The 24,338-nt window shown below is 42.4% G+C and overlaps 1 protein-coding gene across 1 annotated transcript in view; it reads right to left on the bottom strand.

The window, feature by feature from the left end:
* LOC132869650 (deleted in malignant brain tumors 1 protein-like) overlaps nt 1-24,338 on the bottom strand; it is a 139,725-nt gene that overhangs the window by 95,852 nt on the left and 19,535 nt on the right. The window contains exons 7-12 of the mRNA XM_060902942.1: nt 3,505-3,819; nt 3,095-3,420; nt 2,627-2,951; nt 2,046-2,407; nt 1,839-1,872; nt 1,076-1,378 (exon numbers count right to left, since the gene is read on the bottom strand). Coding sequence (XP_060758925.1) covers nt 1,076-1,378; nt 1,839-1,872; nt 2,046-2,407; nt 2,627-2,951; nt 3,095-3,420; nt 3,505-3,819 — 1,665 coding nt within the window. The remainder of the gene's footprint in view (nt 1-1,075; nt 1,379-1,838; nt 1,873-2,045; nt 2,408-2,626; nt 2,952-3,094; nt 3,421-3,504; nt 3,820-24,338) is intronic.

Here is a 24,338-nt window from a genome sequence, read left to right as displayed (position 1 = left end):
TCAGGGTAAAGATCATATCTGATCATATATTTGGTCAAACTGACCAAATAATTCACCACTGGAAACCAGAGATTATAATTCAGAAAAAGAAGACTAGGGAGATGATCATCATAGACATTGCTGTCCCTAGGGACAGTAAAGTCATACAGAAAGAATTAGAAAAGCATGATAAGTACCAAGATCTAGCAAGAGAGATTAGAAAGCTATGAAATTCAAAGACAAAAGTTGTCCCAGTAGTTGTTGGGGCTTTGGGCACATTGTCAAACAAGTTGACAGAACACTTGAAGGAACTGGTTATTCCAGACAGGAAAAGAACAATGCAATGCTCTCCTCAGATTGGCATATATACTTAGGAAGGTGTAAGAAGTCTAAGGTCTCAGGTTGAGACTTGACTGGAAGCTATTTATCCAGGGAAGAACCCTGTGCTTAATCCAAATAATAATGAGTTTGTATTTCTGAATAATTCTGAATTAAAATTTTGAATAATATAATCCAATAATATAGTTGGCATTGTAGAAAAAAGAAAAATGTGTGAATATGCCGTACCTCTCCTGAGCACACTGTTCTGGCAAAACAGGAGTAGCAGAAGCACGAAGGCCAGGAAGAACAGCATTCCCAACACAAAGAGAACCAGTGGAGGGCTGGATGGAGCTCCAGCTGATAGAGGAGTTTGAGTGGCTCTTACTGAAGTCAAAAACACAGAAGAGGATCTCGATATGACACTGCAATCATAAATATTTAGAAAAATGCTGAACACTACCAACTATTTTATTGTAACAAAGATACAGACCTGATGTGGTGGTGGTGGTGGTGGTACTGGTGGGTGTTGTAGTGGACACAGTGGATATGTCTGTATTTACAGAAAGAAACAAAAAGCATTTCTATCATCCAATAAAAATAAAGTCTCATGAAATAAGGTTTATGACATAGGGATGAGTGTATTGCTGATTCAGGTGTGAGCTTTCAAGCTCACATCAAAGGTTTTAAATAATAGTCATGACAAAAGTCTTGACATTGGGGAAAAAAGTGTAATGAGCGGAGACAGAAATCTGAAAAGTTAGTGCACCCCTCTGACCTGCACAGGTGACTCCAGCATGAGAGCAGTCAGTGCGTTTCTTCAGGGAATGATGACAGTCCCACAGGTGAATCTCATCCCCTCGACACTTCACTCTGTTCAGCCAGATTGTCCCTTCACCAGAACCAGGAACATTCCTCTCAGCTCTCAGCGCCGACCCACAGCCCAGCTGTCTGCACACCACCTGAGCATTCCTGTCGTTCCACTGATCATCACAAATGGAGCCCCATGTAGCGTTATGATACACCTCCAACCTCCCAGAGCAGCTTCCCTTATCTCCCCTCAGCCTGAGAGACCAGCGCTCTACATCACACACATCACACATGAGGAAACACATCCACGCTGAAGAACAGCTCCAGTCACACAGCTCACTACAACACAATGATAATACAACCTTATATTATACTCAACATGGGCTCATTTACCAAAAACACTTTCTGAGGTCTTCTGAAAAAGAATCTCATACCAACTCCATATCCAGGTGTTTACTTTGATGTGTTATTCATAAATAAAGGAATGAATTGCTGCTGAATGAAATCATGTAAAGCAGTAAGATCAGCTTTGGGCTCTGTTTCCTGATTTGATCTCTGTTGGTTGAATTTTCATGAAGTGTGAGGAAGACTGATGCCCTCAGGATGGTTCTATGAGGAAATCCATTCAAGTCCTCAGAAAATGATTTTATAAATACATGAGGAAATATCTTCTGTCACTAACAAATGCAAATGAAAAACAGTACAAAAAGCTTTTCCTTATCCATCCTTACTTGAGCAATGTTTCTGAGAGGGAAATGAAGAGCACTTTTCTCGTGGATGGAGAGACTTTCCATCATCTGCAGGAATAAAATCCATGCATTAATGAAAAGGTTTCACATGCAGGATTATCTCTCAGACCAGACTTTCCTCAGACTTTTCACAGGATTTTTTACCAAATACACTTTATATTTCAGCAACATTAGTTATACACTATTCACAATGAAACATTGCAGTTTATGGCAATGGACAGAACCAGAAGTCTGAATCCACCCACCTGTACAGGTAATATGAGCTACCTCATTAAGATTATTACAGCTGTTCTGTCCCCAGGGTGAAGATGGACACTGCCAAAGATTAGAGTCGTGTTTCCTACACTTCAGATTATCAAGCCAGTTCGGAGCAGATTTTACTCTCGCTGCAGTGTTTGACAGACTGCCACGTCTTCCACAGTTCAGCTCTCGACACACCATGTTTACTGTCTCATCATCCATCTGATTGTGACACACATTACCCCAGGTTCCATTGTAGAACACTTCCAGATTTCCCTCACAGCCCTCCGTGAGTCGGATCTCTTTAAACTCTGCTGGAAGAAGAATGACTTCTACTTCATTTGTAAAAATCCTGTTTTATTTACACAGTTAAAGATGTGTAATATTATCTTTATGGAAAATATTCAACAGGGATTACATTTATAAACAGCTCCTTACTTTCATGTTGAATTTCAGGAATTTTGGACCTCAGTTTTGAAACACAGACATGTTCATATTTAACAGGTTTAGTCTCAGTCATCACACTGTACCTGAGCACACGACTCCTACGTCCTCCTGGTGTCCACATTTACCCTCTTCACACCGCTGAAATCTGCAGTTCCACAGGGACGTCTCGTTCCCCTCACACTCCACCTCATTCAGCCATATGGACCCAGTTCCAGGACCAAACCAGGCTGGTATGTAGGTACTGAGGGCCTCTCCACACTGCAGCTGTCTGCACACCACCTGTGCATCCTCAATATCCCACAAGCCATCACACACTGTCCCCCATGAGCCGCTGTGGAAAACCTCCAGCCTTCCTGCACAGTCTCCACCAGAACCAACCAGCCTGATGGACCTGGGGTCTGGGTTAAAGACTTATTTTAATTTAATAAAGTATATTAAACTAATATACTTTGTCGACTAGTTGATTATTCTGTATATTTAATAGAACACTTTAGAATGATAAAACATTTATTCTTGTTGTTAATAGTTGGTCATTGGTCGGTGTTGTGCTGCTTACCTGAGCAGGTGATGTACACCTCTTCTCCAAAGTTGCAATTGACAGGTTGTGCACTGCTGCATTTCCCCAGGTGAGCTTCAGTCCCAGAGCAGCTGAAACCCGTTACACACATGTGTTTGTGTTCAGTCGTGGATGGAGAGGAGCGGTAGTTCAGCACGGAGCCACAGCCCAGCTGTCTGCAGAGCACAGACGCCTCAGACAGGCTCCACGAGTCCAGGAGAACTCTCCTCCAGTCCTGCCTGAAATAAATCTCCACCTCCCCCTGACACTCGCTCCCTCCAGACAACCGCACTCGCCCCTCATGAAATGCCATGGATGATCCTGAAGCAGAAGAACATGGTTTAAATATTCTAATGAACACTGACTTTATTCACTAACATGGTGTATGTGATGTTAATATCTCACCATTACAGATGACTCCAGCATCGTGTTGATGAGAGCATGCAGCTCGACTCCATGATGAGATGCCACATTGTGAGAGGTGTGTCTCATTCCCCTGACAATCAAACACATCAGCCCAGATGTGGCCAATCCCCTCCCCAAACCAGTCGACCTCCACTACAGCCACAGCAGTCCCACAATTCAGCTGTGCACAGAGAACATCTGCAGCTCTCATATCCCAGCTTACAGCACAAACTGTGCCCCACTCACTGAGGTACTGGAGCTCCACTCGACCGGAACAGGAGTCCGGTCCATTCACCAGCCGCGCCCCTGTGTGACCTGAACAAACAGCCGAGAGCTCGGTGAAAGAGGAAAATTAACAAAGGTCACCTTAAAGTTTGATTGACAGGTTTGTGGTGTCTATTTAAACAGAAGATAAATCAGAGAGAGAGAGAGAGAGAGAGAGAGAGAGAGGGTTATTTTATGTTATGGTCCATGAGGACTCTCTCAAACACACACACAGAAACACAGTCTCTCTCAAACACACACAAGCACGCACTCTCTTTCACACACACACACACACACACACACACACACACACACACACACACACACACAATCACCCATGCAAATACATTATTTTGTTAGTTAAGTTGTTTTTACCTCACAAAAAATCATATGTACATTCTAAGTCCTATTCTCGAACTGATGTTATAACTGAAGCCTCAGAAAAAAAAAATCCTTAGAATGATGCCTCTATGCTCATGTACAGCTTTTTAACTTTGACAAAAATGAAAGCTTTACTGTTTATCAAGTTACAATGGCTCCAGGAAATTTTCTCAGATTTCATGATAATCATTCCAACTGTTAAAGTGAAAAGTGTGTGTTGTTTTCATGTGAATAATCAGTGTGTTCTTACCAGCTGCTGAGAGTATAAGTGTGGATGAAAGTAGTATAAACATCAGACAGATTTCCATTTCCCTCCTCACTGTACACAATGTGTTCACCTCCACTCACCCAGAGAGACTGAGAGAAGTTTTCCCCCTCACTCAGCCCCCTACAGAGAGAGAGAGACAGAGAAACAGACAGAGAGAGAGAGAGACAGCCACCAATCACAATCGCTGTTACCTTATTAGAAAGAATTGAGGAAATCATCACACAGCCTCAATAACAAATCAGATGAGGCATCTTTCACTTTCTCCATATATATAAAAATAACGTCAGCACTGATGAACAGAGCTCCGCCTCCCCACTTTGAGGTGTGTGACTGATGCGAGTTGACCACATCACACACTGATTTCAGAGAGGGGAATTACTCGGCTATCATACAACATTCATGCCTGACAGCTGCACGGAGCAGATACACACACTGATAAACCACTGCAACTATATCAGCTAAACATACCTTCTACACACAGAGAGACTCACAATGTCTTTTAGATTCATACAAATTAATAACTAACACTCACTCACTCTGATTTCCTGTAGGCCAATTGGCCTGTCAGTTATCAGCCTTTTACAAGGCTGTCTGCATCTATCTTGAGCACACTATGCCCATGTTTACATTAGACCGTATCAGCGGATCATCAGATTAACGTTTTTAAAATGATTAGTGTGCACACAGCAACACCAATACACGATTTGCATGCACACAGCAACACCAATACACGGATACGCTCGGCTCCACAGGCATCCTGCGCTCCAAATCACTCCGCCCTGAACAGCGAGTGCCCTCTGGAGGGTGCGCACTCCGGCCTTGCGCAGCTCACAGAGCACGCGAGTGAAGTGCACAAGCTGTGATTCGGGACTGAGCCGCTGTGTGTGTGATCCCAGCGCATATCACTTACCACTTGCAAGTGGAAGGATGGCAAGCCTAAAGACAATCATAACTACACAATGGGCAGTATTTGCATCAGTATTTGCATCAGTATTTGCAGTATTTTCATACTTTTATACTCTTTTATGAAAGGTGATACAAGGCGGAAGTCCGCGCTGTTTTTCAGCAGTCGCGTCACATGACCAACACCAGCGAATCAGGAAGGTGGATGTCACAGTGACGTTGTCCAATGACGACGCCAGCTAGAGCTCAGCACAGCGTATCCGCGTATTCTCAATGTTTACACAGCACCGGAGCTGACACGATCTGGATTGAATATGTGGACCCTGGCGGATTCCCGTTTCCCGGCGTTTCCAGGCGGTTTAATGTAAACGGACAGTGCATCCGCGAAGAAAACGAGACAGATACGGTCTAATGTAAACTTGGCCTTTGTCTACCACTGGTTTGCTCGGCATGTCACAGCTTCCCCATACAAACAACCATTCACACACATTCACCTCTGTGGGCAATTTGGAGTCTCCAGTGATCCTAACTGCATGTCTTTGGACTGTTGCAAACCCCAAGGAGCACTGCAATTCCTTATGGGAAGAGAGAACAGGCCACTGAGAGACCACCTTGACCTTGTTGGGGTCCATTTGGACCACCCCTGGGGATATCACAAAGCCCAGAAAAGAAATGGTGTGCTAGTAGAACTTGCACTTCTCTGCCTTGGCAAAAAGTTGATTCTCCAGGAGCCACTGCAGGACTTGTCTGAAATGGCATTGGTGAGTTTTAAGTGAGGGAGAAAAGATGAGATCATTGAGATATACAAAGGCAAACTGGATAAAGTCAAACAAAACTAAAAAATAAATGCCGTTTGCTAATCATGGCAAGTACTGTGATATGTCCTCTGGATGCTTAAATTAAACATAAAAACCTATTATAAACAATTTATCAATTTTAAAAGTTATAATATTGCTAAAAACAGGCTTATAAGGATGCAACCATTTGCACTGAAACCGGTTGTCTACCTGTGTCCTTACTGGCACACTTACTGGCCTTACTGGTATCCTTCATTACACAGAGCCATCAAATAAAAGCTTCTAATTCTGAAACAAAACACTGCTCTGTGTGTGTGTGTGTGTGTGTGTGTGTGTTCACTGCTTCAATGATTGGGCTTATTTTTACACCCAAATGGTTGACACTCGGGCATTTTTAGGGTTGTTTCCAACAATTTGGAAGCAATGCTTCCACAAAATCCACTCATCTGGGTAAGTCATGTAGGGTGTATGGTAGGTGATATCACGATTTGAACTCGGAGCGCGATATTTGAACCTCAGAGAGAATAAGATGACGGCACTGAGGGATGTTGTTTTTCTTTTAAAATAAAATCTGTACACAGTATGCAGGTACAAATATGAACAAGAGAGCACTCAAACATGTCTTGTGTGGATATTATCTATCAGTGTAAAGGAGGTGATTTGGGGGTTTTGTTAATCGTTAATAAAATCTTGTAGGACATCATTGATTATACCTTGAAAGAAGGAGGGGCATTATTAAACCCAAATGGAAGAAGTAAATATTCAGAGTGACCCGCTGGGGTACTAAATATGGTCTTCCATGCATCCCCTTCTCTTATATGCACCAGGTGGCAGGTATTGTGGCAGTCCAATTTAGAGCAAAACTGAGCCTCTGGTAGTAATTTGAAGGCCATGGATGAGTGGTAAGGGGTACTGGTTCCTGACTGCGATAGCATTTAGTTCCTGAGAGTCAATGCAGGGCCTGAAAGACATCTTTCTTCTCCACAAAAAAGTCCCTGCTCCTGCCAGGGATAATGATGGATGGATAATGCCAGCTGCTAGAAACTTTGAGATGCATTTGTCCATAGCATTTCTCTCCTGAGGGCTGAGAGAATAGCTACATCCCTTGGGAGGAGTGGTCCTGAGTAATGGTTCTATGGCAGAATCGTAGAGTCAATGGTGGGGGGGGGGGGAGTGGTGGTGCAAGCCTTGCTGAACACCAGATGAAGGTCCAAATATTCAGGAGGCACACTAGAAAGATCCATGGTCTCATCAGCCAGGCAGCAAATACTCCAGGAGAAGATGGCCCTTCCACTCAAGTTGATGTGAGGCCTATGTAGTCATAACCAGGGGAGGCCAAGCACAATAGGCTCAAGAGAATCATTCATGATGTAGAAAGAAATTGATTCAACATGGTTACCTGAGACCTTCAAAGTTACTGGGTCCATGATATGGGAGATAGGACTGAGTTCAGCCCCATTCAGAACTCTGGTCACAACAGGACAATCTAATTCCTGTAAGGAGATGCCCAACTCCTCTGCCCAGGAAGTCTTGATAAAACTCTTGTCTGCACCAGAGTCAATGAGGGCTTTGACAGACAATCTTATTCCGAAAATAGTATCTTGACAGGCCATGCTGACCCTTTGGCAGGGGAAGAACATATAGAAATACCCACCCATATCCCCACATCTACTGGTTGGGCAAACCCTTTTACCGGGCAGTGGGAGATGAAATGTCCAGACTGTTCATAGTAAAAGCAGGAATTAGTCTCATGGCAATGCCTGCCTTCCTCTGGAGTGATCCAGGTCCTGTCTAATTGTATGGGCTCCAATTCATCAGAGGTGGCACCCTCCAATGGAGGGGAGATGGTTCAAAGTTTGAACCTATGGCTTCTTTTCTGATTGTGTGGCTGTAAGCTAGCGTCCACTCAACTGGCAAGGTCTACTAGGCCATCCAGGTTCTCAGGAAGGTCATGAGGTGCAATCCCATCCAGGATGGCATGATTTAGCCCATGAAAGAAGGTGTCATATAAGGTACTTGCATTCCAGTCTACTGCCATGGCCAGGGCCCAGAATTCAATACTATAATCATGAACTGACCAGATTCCTTGCTTCAGCCCCATTAGCCATCTGGCCCCCTCCCTGTCCTTGTCAGAATGGTCAAAACCCTTCTGCATTTTCTCTGAAAACTCTTTAAAACTTGAACAGCAGGGAACCCTGGCATCTCAAACCACTGTACCCCACTCATGTGCCTTTCCTGTTAAAAGTGTGATGACAAAAGCTCTAAGAAAGGAAGGTAGATGCCTGAAATTCCACAGCACTGAGAGAGGAATGAGTGACGGGTCCCAGGTGCACTATAATATGGTTGTGGAGCAGGCAGAAAAGGGTCTTGGGGAGGAGGTAATTCAGGAGCCTCCAGTTGGCTGATGGGAGAAGAGTCTTTGTAGAGTGTCAATCATGGCAGTCATGCTCTGGTGGACTACTGCAATCTTGAGCTGATGAGCCCTGGGTATAAAGCCCTGTTTAGGCAATGCCACTTTAAATGCATCATAGTCTGCTGGGTCCATTGTGTTGCGGATATATTCTGTCACAGCCTGAAGGCAGCAGGTGCAGATTAAGGCCCAATGAGCAGCTAATGAAGTCACAAGAAGGAGACTGAGACAAACCTGATGAGTGAAGTGGAAAGACAGCAGGGAAGAGCACAGGCTGGAAGCACTCACAGCAAGACAGTCAATATTTCCCTAGGGAAAACCCAAGAATGGCAGGGCAGAAACAGGTTCCACAATAAAACTCAGAGTAAATCTGAGCACAGCCAGAAGGCAGTACACAGAGTCCAGAGTCTGAGTCAAAAGTCTGAAAATGACAGGCAAAAACTAGTAATCTAAAAATGTAAACCAAGAGTCAAAAAACAGAAGAACAGAAGAGAAAACAGACTGCAAACAAGACTAAATGTAATGGTGAGTATATATCCGCATTGTGTCATTCTCCACACCATGTTTATATCGAGTGACTAATGCAAAATGCACAACAGGTGTACTAGCACACGGCAGCACAGGGAGAACAGGTAAACACAGCATGGAACACAAACAAATGGGGGAGGACTTAGAAGTCCTGGGTTTGATCATGACAGCTCTGATTTTTATAAATTCCTGACACCTGAGATATTCGGAAACACTTTGGACATGTTTGCACAAACTCGTAGTAATATAAACAGAAAGACAAAATAAAATAAATAAATACAAAAATTATTGAGAGCGCAAAGCCGCTGTGTGAACATGCCGCCATCTTAGTGTGTGCATGTTTGTGTATTATATACTAGTGAGGAACAAATGTCCCCACAAAGAGAGAAACATCTGACCATTTTGTCAATGTGCGAACATTTGTTGTTGTTGCTGCTGTTTTAACAATAAATAAATAAATAAATAAATAAAAGAACCAAAATGTGTCCTTTTCATTCCTGAGGTTCAGATTAGAGTTCGGTTCAGCTGCAGTCACAGCATTAATAATGATGTCAGTGGAAGGTCCTCAGAAGGACAGTAAGACTAACGTGTGTGTGTACATTTATTCATTTAGCTGAAGCTTTTTTTAGACAGTGGAAATGTGGAGGGTTAAGCGTCAAGCTCAAGGTGGTGCTGGGATTTGAACTCACAACCTTCTGATCAGTCGATAAATACTGATTTATTTTTTACTGCCTGAGATGTTCTATAAGGGCATCGACCACAGATTCATCACTACAAGAGCCACTCACTCAACTTCAACACACATCATCACATTATACTCAAAATAATCAAAGCACTTTTATTTCATTGAATGGATAAAAATAGATGATTGTTACACAATATGAAAAAGAGCCAATAAAACTCTGCAGAATGTAAAATATTGACTTGTTCTCATTGTGGAAAGATAAAAAGTCACATTAACTTGTATATTGTTGATGAAGATGTAATATTAAAATGAACTGGCCATCACTCATTTAAAAAGTGAGAATATTGAATTAAAGCTGAGATTATAAAACAAACATTGAGAATATTCAATGAAAACTGAGAATATAAAACACAATCCTGAGAATAAGGAAACAAACCTGAGAATTTAAGATGAAAATCTGAGAATACATAATGAAACCTGTATATATATTTATGATACTTGCATAGACTATATCTGGCGTGAAACATCACCAGCTACTGAATAAAAATGACAGCAAAAACGCAATATAGCAAGCGATCTAATTAGCACATCATGGTCTGAATATTTCATAAAGGAATTCTTGAATCCGTCTCAATGAGATGTTTTACAGTTAAAAGCACAGCATTGAACATAAAGGTAAATGTGTCTTTAAAAATGTAAAAACACACATTGTTTTAAGGAATCCAAAGACTTGTGTTCTTTTGCCAAGTGGCTTATAGTTACTAAGACATTTGTAAAAGAGTGAATAACAGGTTGATAAATGTAAAAGATGAAGATGAATATTATACGAGTTGAGCTGAAATAATTGGTGAGATAAATGAGGTGTGGTGTGTCAGTGATATTGAAGCTGACTTATAGCATTAAAAGTGTTGTAAAAGAAAAGCTGGAGACATTGCATTAGGGAATATGAAAGGTGATTTAACTCTCCTCCTCTATTTGCTAATAACTCGGGGAAAATGAACACAGTTCAGGAAACATGACATTATTGGAAGGATAATAAAATCATTTTTTGTGTTTATAAAAGTTGAAATGTAATTTCCTGAGAAAAGGCCTTTGGCGTGTCTCAGTCACATGGTCCCTGTCTTTGAGATTTCCCCTCCACGTCATCATATTCTGTAAAATAAATACATTGACCTCTTTAATAGATCCTGTGTATTGTATTAATTGGGATGTAAAACCTTAAAAATGCAGTAAATGATGCACTTTATGGGAATGTCTTTCATATTATATCAATAATAATGAAGAAAAAAGTACATTTATCAATTGTCTGTGAAGATTCTCAGTCATCCAGGTCATAGTAACTGTGGGTGGTAAAAGAGAGCAACTGGACTTGCTTGAAGATTCTTGAAGACGTTTTACCTCTCATCCGAAAGGCTTCTTCAGTTCTGTCTGACTAGTAGGGAGTCTCATCTCATCTCATTATCTCTAGCTGCTTTATCCTTCTACAGGGTCGCAGGTAAGCTGGAGCCCATCCCAGCTGACTACGGGCGAAAGGCGGGGTACACCCTGGACAAGTCGCCAGGTCATCACAGGGCTGACACATTTTCACAGACAACCATTCACACTCACATTCACACCTACGGTCAATTTAGAGTCACCAGTTAACCTAAGCTGCATGTTTTTGGACTGTGGGGGAAACCGGAGCACCCAGAGGAAACCCACGCGGACACAGGGAGAACATGCAAACTCCGCACAGAAAGGCCCTCGCCAGCCACGGGGCTCGAACCCGGCCCTTCTTGCTGTGAGGTGACAGCGCTAACCACTACACCACCGTGCCGCCCCCTAGTAGGGAGTATCAGGTATTTATCCTCTCATGGATGAAAAGCTCATCTAAGGTGACGTTGAGTCATCCTGTTGGTGTGGGTCACTGGGGGCTGAATGTGAATGGCCTCGAGAGTCATTAGGGTGATCAATGGATGGCCCGTTAAGGTGATCAATGGAATGCTGATTCTCTCTGTCCTCCTGTGAGCCACTGAGGCTACATCCACACGACAACGGCAACGAGATGTTATTTAAAAATATATCGCGTCCAAATGGGCAACGATCAGTAAAATATCAGGTCCATATGGCAATGCAACGCTTGCTGAAAATGATGCAATACACATGCCACACCTCTAGGGGCGCTGTAAGACGGTCCCTTCAGAGACACCAGAACAATAGAAGTAGTAAGGATGCATATGCATAAACTATTATGCGCGAGACTTCATATTAGCCACAAAGTCAGAAAAATCTGTTCGTAAAATTACATTATAATGACCAAATACAATGAAAAGTATTTTTCCAGTCTCACCTGTGAAAGGTAATCCCATGTGATCTCGTTTGGACGGTAAACCTGTTGGTACAGTTAAATGCAGCACATGAATGAGGCATCTTTATTCTCCGCTTTGACCCATCCAATATGGCGGCGAGGATGACGTATGATTCTACGCGGAAGGCGGCGTCTTTAATGGTCTGGAATAAATTGAATGTTACATGTTGATGGATTAATTTGTTCTTCTACGCCCTTTTTGAGGAATGTATTGTAGGACCAACATCTGAAGAGGTGAGATCGCTCCTTTTTTTCCCTATTTTTGCTGGCGGGATTGACTCTGCCCTAAGGGCTATTCTCTCTCTCTCTCTCTCACTTTGCACCATTACACAATATATATTCACAGTGAAAATATTTTGTAAGCGCGTTTCATGAACCAAGTTATAGGATTTGTTGACAACTCGCATCGAGTTCGTTACACTTCTACCTGGCGTGAAGCACTCACAGGCCAAGTTTACATTAGACCATATCTGTCTCGTTTTCTTCGCGGATGCACTGTCCATTTACATTAAAATGCCTGGAAACGCCGGGAAACGGGAATCCGCCAAGGTTCACATATTCAATCCAGATCGTGTCTGGTCCGGTGCTGTGTAAACATTGAGAATACGCGGATACGCTGTGCTGAGCTCTAGCTGGCATCGTCATTGGACAACGTCACTGTGACATCCACCTTCCTGATTCGCTGGCGTTGGTCATGTGACGCGACTGCTGAAAAACGGCGCGGACTTCCGCCTTGTATCACCTTTCATTAAAGAGTATAAAAGTATGAAAATACTGCAAATACTGATGCAAATACTGCCCATTGTGTAGTTATGATTGTCTTTAGGCTTGCCATCCTTCCACTTGCATGTGGTAAGTGATATGCACTGAGATCACACACACAGCGGCTCAGTCCCAAATCACTGCTCGTGCGCTATACTCGCGCGCTCTGTGAGCTGCGCAGGGCTGGAGTGCGCACCCTCCAGAGGGCACTCGCTGTTCAGGGTGGAGTGATTTGGAGCGCAGGATGCCTGCGGAGCTGAGCGTATACGTGTATTGGCATTGCTATGTGCACGCGAATCGTGTATTGGCGTTGCTGTGTGCACACTAATCGTTTTAAAAATGTTAATCTGATGATCCGTTGATACGGTCTAATGTAAACCCCACCACAGTCATGTGGTTGTGACATCATCGTAAACAAATCCGTTCTACTCATCCAGACGACTTCGCAACGGCAACGTTGCCAGATCTTTCCACTCTGGAACCCGTTCTCAAAAGATTGCATTTTGGGGCACCCAAAACGCCGGTGCCGTGTGGACGCCAGGCTGAAACGATAAACAATTGTATTGGATTCACCTGAATCCGTTGCCGTGTGGACAGGGCCTGAAAACAGCTGGGTTTTGGTGTGCATTCAGTTGTCTGGGAAGTGTGCCAAGGACTGCATTGTAGGTGGCTGATAAATGATGTCTTAGACCCCCACCTGTGTTCAGTGATGGCCGTTCCAGTTTGACAAAAATGGCTTCTTTAACTCCTCGCTCATACCAACGATCCTCTCTGGCTAAAATGCGTACGTTGCAATCCTGAAATGAGTGTCCTTTGTTTCATCTTAACAACAAAGGACACTCATTTCAGGATTGCAATGTACGCATTTTAGCCAGAGAGGATCGTTGGTATGAGCGAGGAGTTAAAGAAGCCATTTTTGTCAACCTGGAACGGCAATCACTGAACACAGGTGGGGGGTCTAAGACATCATTCATCAGCCACCTACAATGCAGTCCTTGGCACACTTCCCAGACAACTGAATGCACACCAAAACCCAGGCTATGTTTACATTAGACCGTATCTGTCTCGTTTTCTTCACGGATGCACTGTCCATTTACATTAAACCGCCTGGAAACGCCGGGAAACGGGAATCCGCCAGCGTCCACGTATTCAATCCAGATCGTGTCAGCTCCGGTGCTGTGTAAACATTCAGAATACGCGGATACGCTGTGCTGAGCTCTAGCTGGCGTCTCATTGGACAACGTCACTGTGACATCCACCTTCCTGATTCACTGGCGTTGGTCATGTGACGCGACTGCTGAAAAACGGCGCGGACTTCCGCCTTGTATCACCTTTCATTAAAGAGTATAAAAGTATGAAAATACTGCAAATACTGATGCAAATACTGCCCATTGTGTAGTTATGATTGTCTTTAGGCTTGCCATCCTTCCACTTGCAAGTGGTAAGTGATGGGCGCTAGGATCACACACACAGCGGCTCAGTCCCGAAAACACTGCTAGTGTGCTTCACTCACGCGCTCTGTGAGCTGCGCAGGGCTGGAGTGCGCACCCTCCAGAGGGCACTCGCTGTTCAGAGTGGAGTGATTTGGAACGCAGGATGCCTGTGGAGCCGAGCATATCCGTGTATTGGTATTGTTGTGTGCACGCAAATCGTGTATTGGTGTTGCTGTGTGCACACTAATCATTCTAAAAACGTTAATCTGATGATCCGCTGATACGGTCTAATGTAAACATGGGCCCAGCTGTTTTCAGTGGCTCACAGGAGGACAGAGAGAATCAGCATTCCATTGATCACCTTAACGGGCAATCCATTGATCACCCTAACGACTCTCGAGGCCATTCACATTTCAGCCCCCAGTGACCCACACCAACAGGATGACTCAACGACACCTTAGATGAGCTTTTCATCCATGAGAGGATAAATACCTGATACTCCCTACTAGTCAGACAGAACTGAAGAAGCCTTTCGGATGAGAGGTGAAACGTCTTCAAGAATCTTCAAGCAAGTCCAGTTGCTCTCTTTTACCACCCACAGTTACATTTATCAATTCTTTCCCTCCGCTTCTACTCTGAGGTGTTGCAGGGAGATGTAACCTTCTTTCTGCAGCAAGGCAGGAGGCTTGGAGGGCTGACATGCTGTGGTCTTGTAGTGTCTCTTTTACCCCATCGATCCATTTCCTTCTCAGTCTTCCACTGGCTCTAGAGCCAGAGTATCTGGAACTGTAGGCCCGGGCAGTTGGCTGATTGGTTGGCATTCTGAGATGGCGGCCAAACCACTGGATCCTTTTCTTTTTAATATGGTGCAGGATGTGTGTAGTCCCAACAATATTTCTGATCACCTCGTTTCTGACTTTGTCCCATCTTGTCACATTTGCCACTTTCCTCAGACACTTCATTTTGCATGTTGTTAGCTTTCTTTCCCATGATTTTGTTAATGTCCATGTCTGGCACTGGTGTGTGAGTGTCATGATGAAGATTTTATTTATCAGTTGTGGTTTTGGGATCATAGGGATATTAGGGTGTTGCAGGAGAGGAGCGAGTTGGTGACTGGCAGTGTTTGCCTTTTGGTACTGTGTTCTTATTTCCCTGTCCAATCTCCCATTTTTGGTAAAGAAACTGCCTAGGTATTGAAATCCGGTTGCTTGTTTCAGATGTACCCCACTGATCTTTATTTCCAACTTTCCTGGTGTTCTGCCAACTGACATGGTTTCAGTCTTGTCTGTACTTATTTTCATGTCGTAGCTCTCACAGCACATGTTTAGTTGGTCCATGTGATCTTGAAGTTGTGGTTCTTCACGATCTTGCATGGCCTGATCATCTGCAAATAACAGCTCATTTAACCCCTCCAGGTCAGGGTTTGCCTCTCTGGTGATACTATCCATATAGATGATAAAAAGCAGGGGTGACAGAATGCAGCCTTGCCTAACTCCTAAAGTCATCAAAATCCATCTGGATAGTCCACTGGGAGTGTGAACTGCACTCTTGCACTTGGCATAGATGGCTCATATGTTTTCGAAGAGCTGACCTCTAAAATTGTACTGTTCCAGGACTTTCCATAGTTTGGCCCTGTTGACTCGATCGAAGACTTTCTCTTGGTCAACAAATATGAGGTTAAGGTGCCGGTCGTACTCCACTGCCTTTTCATGAAGTTGGAGAAGCACAAAGATTGCATCAGTGCATCCTTTCCCTTTCCTGAATCCAAATTGTGCATCACTTAGGAAGGGTTCTGCTTTTGTTCTAGTTCACTGTTCCAGGATATTAGCATAAATTTTGTCTACTTGACTGAGCAGTGATGTGCCTCAGTAAATGTTGCATCCTTTTGTATGAAAGATTTATCAGTTCAGCTTTCTTAATATGAACACAGGCCATGTGTATAAGATGTGGAAGTAAATGAGACATAAATATAGGTCTTATCTAAACTGTGGAATAAATATGACGGCACTTGTTCAATGACAGAATGAAGATTACAGAACAGAAAGCTGATATTTATATTATATATGGTATATAACAGTCACGCTTTAACTTTGCTGCCTTTGCACTCACATACATTACCAGAATAAACAACTTACTCACTTTCTGTCTCTCCTACATCCTGTTCCTCAGTGATGACATCATCATAATCTTCTGGACCGTCTCCTAAAGAAATCAATGAATCAGTAATAAACCACTGTGTGTGTTGTTGTTCTAGTAAAATACTGAGTTACAGGGTGGTGTGATGAAGCTGAGTTACTGCTACCACCCTAACATTGATCATTTACCTACAACAGAAGAAGATGACTTTATTTTTCTAGAGCACACTTATATACAGTACTCTAATGCCACTTTTCCACTACAAACGCGGCTGAGTTGGGCTGAGCTGTGCGGTGCTGAGTTGGGCTGAGTGAGGCTGTTGGAGTTGCATTTCGACTACAACCACGCTGAACCATGCTGGCTGGAAGTGGGTGGACACATTGGGTGGAGTTAGCGAAAGTGGGTGGACGTCACGTGATGTCGTTAGGCGGCGCAAACAGTGACATCAGTGATCTTTTAAGCGGTAGTCTCACGACCCGGATAGTAAACAATAAACATGGAGGACATGGAGTCGTTAGTGTTGCTGGTCTTGGTGCTGTGGCTTGTTGTCACCGACAACGCCAACAGATACTGGCAAGAGCATATAGATGAGGCGAGGCGCATAAGGCTTCAGAAATTCTCGTAATTCTTCTTCTTCCGGGTTTACGGTGTTTACAGATCCCAGCGTGCTCGCGGGGTGTGTGTGGGCATGTGAGGACACTCCTCTTCACCAATCAGTGCACAGGGGAGTGTCTCCTCACGCCCCTAGCCCCACTCGGCTCGGCTCACTTCAGTCCCACTCCAAAACCGTGCGAGTTTTGGGTGCTAAGCAGGGCTGAAGCGAGCCGAGTCGTGCTGCTCTGAGGTAGTCGAAACGCGAGCCGTGTCGGGCTGAAGTGAGCTGAAGCGAGCCGAAGTGAGCTGAAAAAGGGTAGTGGAAAAGGGCCATAAGGTGCTTTCCAATAAAATTGAAATATATATATATATATATATATATATATATATATATATATATATATATATATATATATATTTTTTTTTCCTAAAAAAACATGCAAATATATCATAATATAACAATTAAATCATTATTTACTCAATAAAATTGTTTTGAGTCCTTTTTTAAATGAATTTAAATTGGTTTCAAAACAAAGAGTTTCTGGTAAGTCATTCAAGAGTTTTGGAGATGAGAAATTAAATGTTCTTCCCCCAAATGATTTCTTCTTTATGCTTGGAATATTAAGATAGTTCTTCCCATCCACTCTCGTTCCTTTGTCGGGATGCTTGTGAATCAGTTCTGTAAGGTAGGAATTAAGGAGCAATGCCATGAATGCACTTAAAAGGTCAGCAATAGAATCTTGAACTCTATCCTTCTTCTGATTGGTAGCCAGTGCAGTTTGTGCATAACGGGAGTGATACAGTATGATCGTACTTTCGGATTCCTTTTATTAACCTTGCGGCAGTCCTCTGGACAGATGATAAGCTCGAGGGTACAATCTGGTAAACCAAAAAAGATAGTGCTACAATAGTCCAATTTTGATGTAATAATTGAGTGGACCATGATCTTGGCAGCATCTTCCGTAATGCACCTTCTGATCTTAAACATGTTTTGAAGCTTGTAAAAACCTCCTTTTGCCACATTGCAGATGTGATTAAGGCACATATTACTGTCAAGCTCCACACCAAGGAGATTATTTGAGTTTGAAGTCAAAACAGATTCAGTTCCTATCTTAAATGGAGGGAAATCGATATCAGGCCTACGAGCGCCATTCAAAACAATGATCTCAGATTTCTCATCATTTAATTTAAGCTTGTTGTAGGTCATCCATGATCTAATGTCATTAATGAGTAATTCCATCTTTGATGCAGTCATCAAGTAGTTGTTCCTCTTAAAAGCAATCTACAGTTGGGAATCGTCAGCGTACGAGTGAAAATCCACTCCATGTCAACAAGCCAAATCCCCAAGAGGCAGCATATATAACAAACAGCTATGGGCCCAGCACTGAGCCCTGTGGCATGCCATATCTCAGATGTTTAAGCTCAGAAAACTCTCCACCAACTGCAACTCTGAACTTCCTTTCCCACAGATAAGAGTCAAACCATTGGAGGCACTTGCCAGTGATACCCAACCAATGTTCAAGTCGGTGCAAAAGAATACCATGGTCAATGGTATCAAAGGCAGAGCTGATATCCAAACAGACCAATAGTACAGCCTTCTTGTCATCTAACGCGAGTAAAATGTCATTATGAAGATGGACCCAAGCACTTTCAATAGAATGATGTTTATAAGCAGACTGCATCTTTTCATCAAAGTCGTTGATCTGTGTTTCAAGATCTGGTTGTCAATAACTTTCTCGATCAACTTGGATATAAAGGGAAGATTAGATCCTGGCCTGAAATTCTTCAGAACCTCCGGGTTCAATGATGGTTTCTTCAAAATTGGTGTTAAAATAGCTTCTTTAAAAGAGAGCTGGCATGGTAGCTTCATTCAATGACATATTAATAGCTTTGGTAATAATTGGCAAGAGTGATGACAAATGCTGCTTCAAAATACGTGTTGGTATAGGATCAAGCCTGCATGATTTGTTATTGGCTGATTGTATAATTTGCTTTACATCGTTGTGGCAGCCGGGGCGTGGTCAAGCGCCGGTCTGTGACAGGAGGGCAGAGCCAGGGAAGGTGAGTGGCAGAATCGCTACACCTGACGGTAATTAACCTGTGTTTTGTGTGTTTTCCCAGTAACCGCTCCTTATTTAAGGAGGCAGAGGGAGAGCAGAGGGGAGCGCATCCTGGGACAAGAACACAGAGTGTGTGTGTGTGTGTGTGTGTGTGCGCGTGTGTTACGCCGCATATTAAGAATTGGCGATTAGACTGAAAAGTTGGAAATAAAAAGCCTTCTTGATTCCAAAGCATTGTCCTGCTGTCCTCTGTGCTCCACCCACACTTCGAAAGCGCTACAATCGTCTTGACTGACGAATATGAAATTTTCCAGCTTGGCAATAAAACTGTTCTCATCATCAGGAACCAAGGTGGATGAACAAGCGTTACTGAATCCAGCACGAATCCCATCGATCTTCTCCATAAAGAAAGTTGCAAATCTATTTGCTAACTCAGCTGAAGAATCATGCACTGGAAGCCGAGTTTCAGGATTACGATGAAGCAACTTGTTAAGCATGTTAAAAACGACCTACTGACCTCCAGCACATGACTGAATTTTGTCATTGTAAAACTCTTGCTGAGTTGTAATCAGCAATTGACCATAGTAATCAGAGTATTTTTAAACCGCTTGGCGTCCTCAGCTGATTTTGTACGTCTGTAGATCCTTTCAAGCTTCCTTTTCTCCCACTTTTGTAACTGCAAGTCAGATGTAAACCATTCTGCATGGGGACGTGATATTATTTTCCGTTGCTTGATGGGGGCATGTTAAAAAGCAAGATCTTGGAACAACTTGTTGTAGCCAGTGATTAGGCCATTAACAGAGCTTTATAAGTCCAACTTGGCAGCAATTTCAGTCAAATCCTGCCCAAACTCATCTGCATCAATGCCCTTCCACTTCCTGTAAGTAACACTTTTCACAGTAGACTTTGGTTTTGCTGTGTTGATAGAAGCTTGTATCAAACAATGATCGGATATCCAAGCAGGAAAAACATCAATATCTCTAACAAGGAAGGAATTTTGTCTTATCAGGAGATCTAGAGTATGGTTTGATCTGTGTGTTGAGTCTGACACGTGTTGTACCAAATTGAAAGTGTCCAGAAGATGAATAAAATCACAAGCATCGCAATCAGCCGTATCGTCAACGTGAACGTTAAAGTCACCTAGGATAAGGATTTCAGCAGGTAGTAGAACTAAACACTCAAGAAACATGGAGAACTCGTTGAGAAATTCTTGGATAAAATGCCAACTCCACCACCTCGTTGACCATTATCATGAGGAATGTGTGACATTTTATATCCTCTTGGACATAAGTCACTAATGATTTGGTTAGCTAACGTTTCATTACGGGGCAGCCAGGTTTCAGTTATCGCTAATAGATCCCAAGCAAGTTCTACGACATGATCTTTTACCCTGATACCATTTTTGTTCAGCAAACGACTATTCACTAATGCTACAAGTAGAGTTTCCTCGTTTAGCATCGATTTAGCCGGCAGTGGATTCAGTTGAATCTGTACTAAATTATTATGATTCACACTTCTTTGATGTTGAAATGGGCTCTGCTCATGAAGCGTAACAATAAGATGGATATTGTTTCGAATAGCAATTTACAGCATGTCCCCAAGTGTTTTATTCCTCTTAGACCATGGGAATTTGCCAAGAATTGCAGTTTTTCACTGAGTAAAGAATTAGATGTTGTACTTTTCATCCATTTACAGTGTATTGCAAAAGTATTCATCCCCCTTTATATCTGTCCTGTTTTGTTGCATAACAAGCGGGAATTAAAGTGGATTTTTTGGGGGGTTAACACAATTTGATTTACACAACATGCCTACCATTTTAAAGGTGCAAATTGTTTTATTGTGACAAAAAATAATTTTGGTGAAGAAACTGAAATTTGAAGTGTGCATACAGTGGTGCTTGAAAGTTTGTGAACCATTTAGAAAAATTTCTAGATTTCTGCATAAATATGACCTAAAACAACATCAGATTTTCATACAAGTCAAAAAAGTAGATAAAAAGAGAACCCAGTTAAACAAATGAGACAAAAATATTATCCTTGGTCATTTATTTATTGAGGAAAATTATCCAATATTGGCAAAAGCATGTGAACCTCTAGGATTAGCAGTTAATTTTAAGGTGAAATTAGAGCCAGGTGTTTTCAATCAATGGCATGACAATCAAGTGTGAGTGAGCACCCTGTTTTCTTTAAAGAACAGGGATCTATCAAAGTCTAATCTTCACAACACGTTTGTGGAAGTGTATCATGGCACGAACATAGGAGATTTCTGAGGACCTCAGAAAAAGCATTGTTGATGCTCATCAGGCTGGAAAAGGTTAAAAAAAACATTTCTAAAGAGTTTTGAGTCCACCAATCCACAGTCAGATAGATTATGTACAAATGGAGGAAATTCAAGACCATTGTTACCCTCCCCAGGAGTGGTCGACCAACAAAGATCACTCCAAGAGCAAGGTGTGTAATACTTGGTGAGGTCACAAAGGACCCCAGGGTAACTTCTAAGCAACTGAAGGCCTCTCTCACACTGGCTAATGTTAATGTTCATGAGTCCACCATCAGGAGAACACTGAACAACAATGGTGTGCATGGCAGGGTTGCAAGGAGAAAGCCACTGCTCTCCAAAAAGAACATTGCTGCTCATCTGCAGTTTGCTAAAGATCACGTGGACAAGCCAGAAGGCTATTGGTAAAATGTTTTGTGGACAGAGGAGACAAAAAGAGAACTTTAGTTTAAATGAGAAGCATTATGTTTGGAGAAAGGAAAACACTGCATTCCAGCATAAGAACCTTATCCCATCTGTGAAACATGGTGGCGGGTGTATCATGGTTTGAGCCTGTTTTGCTGCATCTGGGCCAGGACAGCTTGCCATCATTGTTGGAACAATGAATTCTGAATTATACCAGTAAATTCAAAAGGAAAATTTCAGGACATCTGTCCATGAATTGAATCTCAAGAGAAGGTGCGTCTTGCAGCAAGACAATGACCCTAAGCACACAAGTCATTCTACCAAAGAATGGTTAAAGAAGAATAAAAGTTAATGTTTTGGAATGGCCAAGTCAAAGTCCTGACCTTAATCCAATCAAAATGTTGTGGAAGGACCTGAAGCGATCAGTTCATGTGAGGAAACCTACAGTACCAACATCCCAGAGTTGAAGCTGTTCTGTACATAGGAATGGGCTAAAATTCCTCCAAGCTGGTGTGCAGGACTGATCAACATGATCAACCGGAAACATTTAATTGCAGTTATTGCTGCACAAGGGAGTCACACCAGATACTGAAAGCAAAGGTTCACATACTTTTGCCACTCACAGATATGTAATATTGGATCATTTTCTTCAATAAATAAATGACCAAGCATCATATTTTGTCTCATTTGTTTAACTGGGTTCTCTTTATCTACTTTTAAAACTTGTGTGAAAATCTAATGATGTTCTAGGTCATATTTATGCAGAAATATAGAAAATTCTAAAGGGTTCACAAACTTTCAAGCACCACTGTACATAGGTATTTACCCCCTTTTGTATGAAATAAGAGCTGGTCCAACCAATTCACCTCATAAATGACAATTAGTTGATTAAGATCCACCTGTGTGCAATCAAAGTGTCACATGATGTCTGAATAAATCAACATGTTCTGGAAGGACCCAGACTCTGCAACACTACTATGCAAGCAACATGAAAACCAAGAAGCCTCCAAACAGGTCAAAGTTGTGAAGTATGAATCAGGGTTGGGTTGTAAAAAAAAAATGTCACAAATTTTGAATATCCCACAGAGCACCATTAAATCTAATTGTAGCAAAATGGAAAGAATATGGCACCACCACAAACCTGACAAGAGAAGGCCCCGCCCACCAAAACTCACAGACCAGGCAAAGAGGGCATCAATCAGAGATGTAACAGAGACACCAATGATAACACTGAAGGAGCTGCAAAGATCCACAGTGGAGATGGGAGTATCTGTCAATAGGACCACTTTAAGCCATACACTCCAGAGTGGGGCTTTATGGAATAGTGGCCAGAATAAAGTCATTGTTTCAGAAAACATGTTTAGAGTTTGCCCACAGCATGTGGCAGACTCCCAAACACATGGAAAAAGATTCTCTGGTTAAATGAGACTAAAATAGATATTTTTGGCCATCATGGGAAATGCCATGTGTGGTGCAAACCTAACACCCTGAGAACACCATTCCTACAGTGAAGCATGGTGGTGGCAGCATCATGCTGTGGGGATGTTTTTCATCTGCAGGGACAGGAAAGCTGGTCAGGACTGAAGGAAAGATGGATGGCACTAAATACAGGGAATTTCTGGAGGAAAACCTGTTTGAGTCAGCCAGAGGTTTGAGATTGGGAAAAAGGTTCATGTTCCAGCAGGACAATGACCCTAAACATACTACTAAAGCTACACTGGAGTAGTTTAAAGGGAAACATTTAACTGTCTTGGAAAGGCCTAATCAAAGCCCAAACCTCAAGCCATTTGAGAATCTGTGGCATAACGAAGATCGCTGTACACCAACTCAACCCATCTAACTTGAAGGAGTTGGAGCAGTTTTGCCTTGAGGAATGGGCAAAAATTCCAGTGACTAGATGGTGCTAAGCTAATAGGGACATACCCCAAGAGACTTGCAGCTGTAATTGCAGCAAAAGGTGGCTCTACATAGTATTGACTTTGGGGGGTGAATACCTATGCACACTCCAGATTTCTTTTTTTTTCCATCTTAATTATTGTTTGTGTCATGATAAAACAACAATTTTCACCTTTAAAGTTGTAGGCATGTTGTGTAAATCAAATGGTGCTAACCCCCCCAAATCCACTTTAATTCCAGCTTGTAATGTGACAAAACAGGGCAGACACCAAGGGGGATGAATACTTTTGCAAGACACTGTATAGGTACAGATAATCTTGGATATCTTTGGAAAAATAAGTTTGTATCTTTGCTCACTGATGTCACAGGAGCTATAAATAGTGTTTCCCTCAGCAGATTGTCTGTCTTTCTTTCTTTTTGTTTATTTCCAGAAAAAAATGACCTGTGATGTTTGGGTTTGTTTCTGTGGTAGCTGCATCATCATAGTTCTCGGACATGTCCTCTGTCAGAATGTAGAGATAAAATCTATTAAATCAACATGAATGTTATTAATGAGGTTTTGGATGCTTGTGGATGCAACACTGTCACTTTATTATCATACCTGTCCGTATAACCGACTTCTGTTCAGCTGGAATAGTGTCATCATAATTCTCAGCTTCATCGTCTACACCAAAACAAAGATATTTAA

This window comes from Neoarius graeffei, chromosome 21 (genome assembly GCF_027579695.1).
Source record: "Neoarius graeffei isolate fNeoGra1 chromosome 21, fNeoGra1.pri, whole genome shotgun sequence".
Taxonomy (NCBI): Eukaryota; Metazoa; Chordata; class Actinopteri; order Siluriformes; family Ariidae; genus Neoarius; species Neoarius graeffei.
The sequence above is the reverse complement of the archived record's forward strand: the minus strand, read 5'-3'. Positions and strand labels throughout refer to the sequence as shown.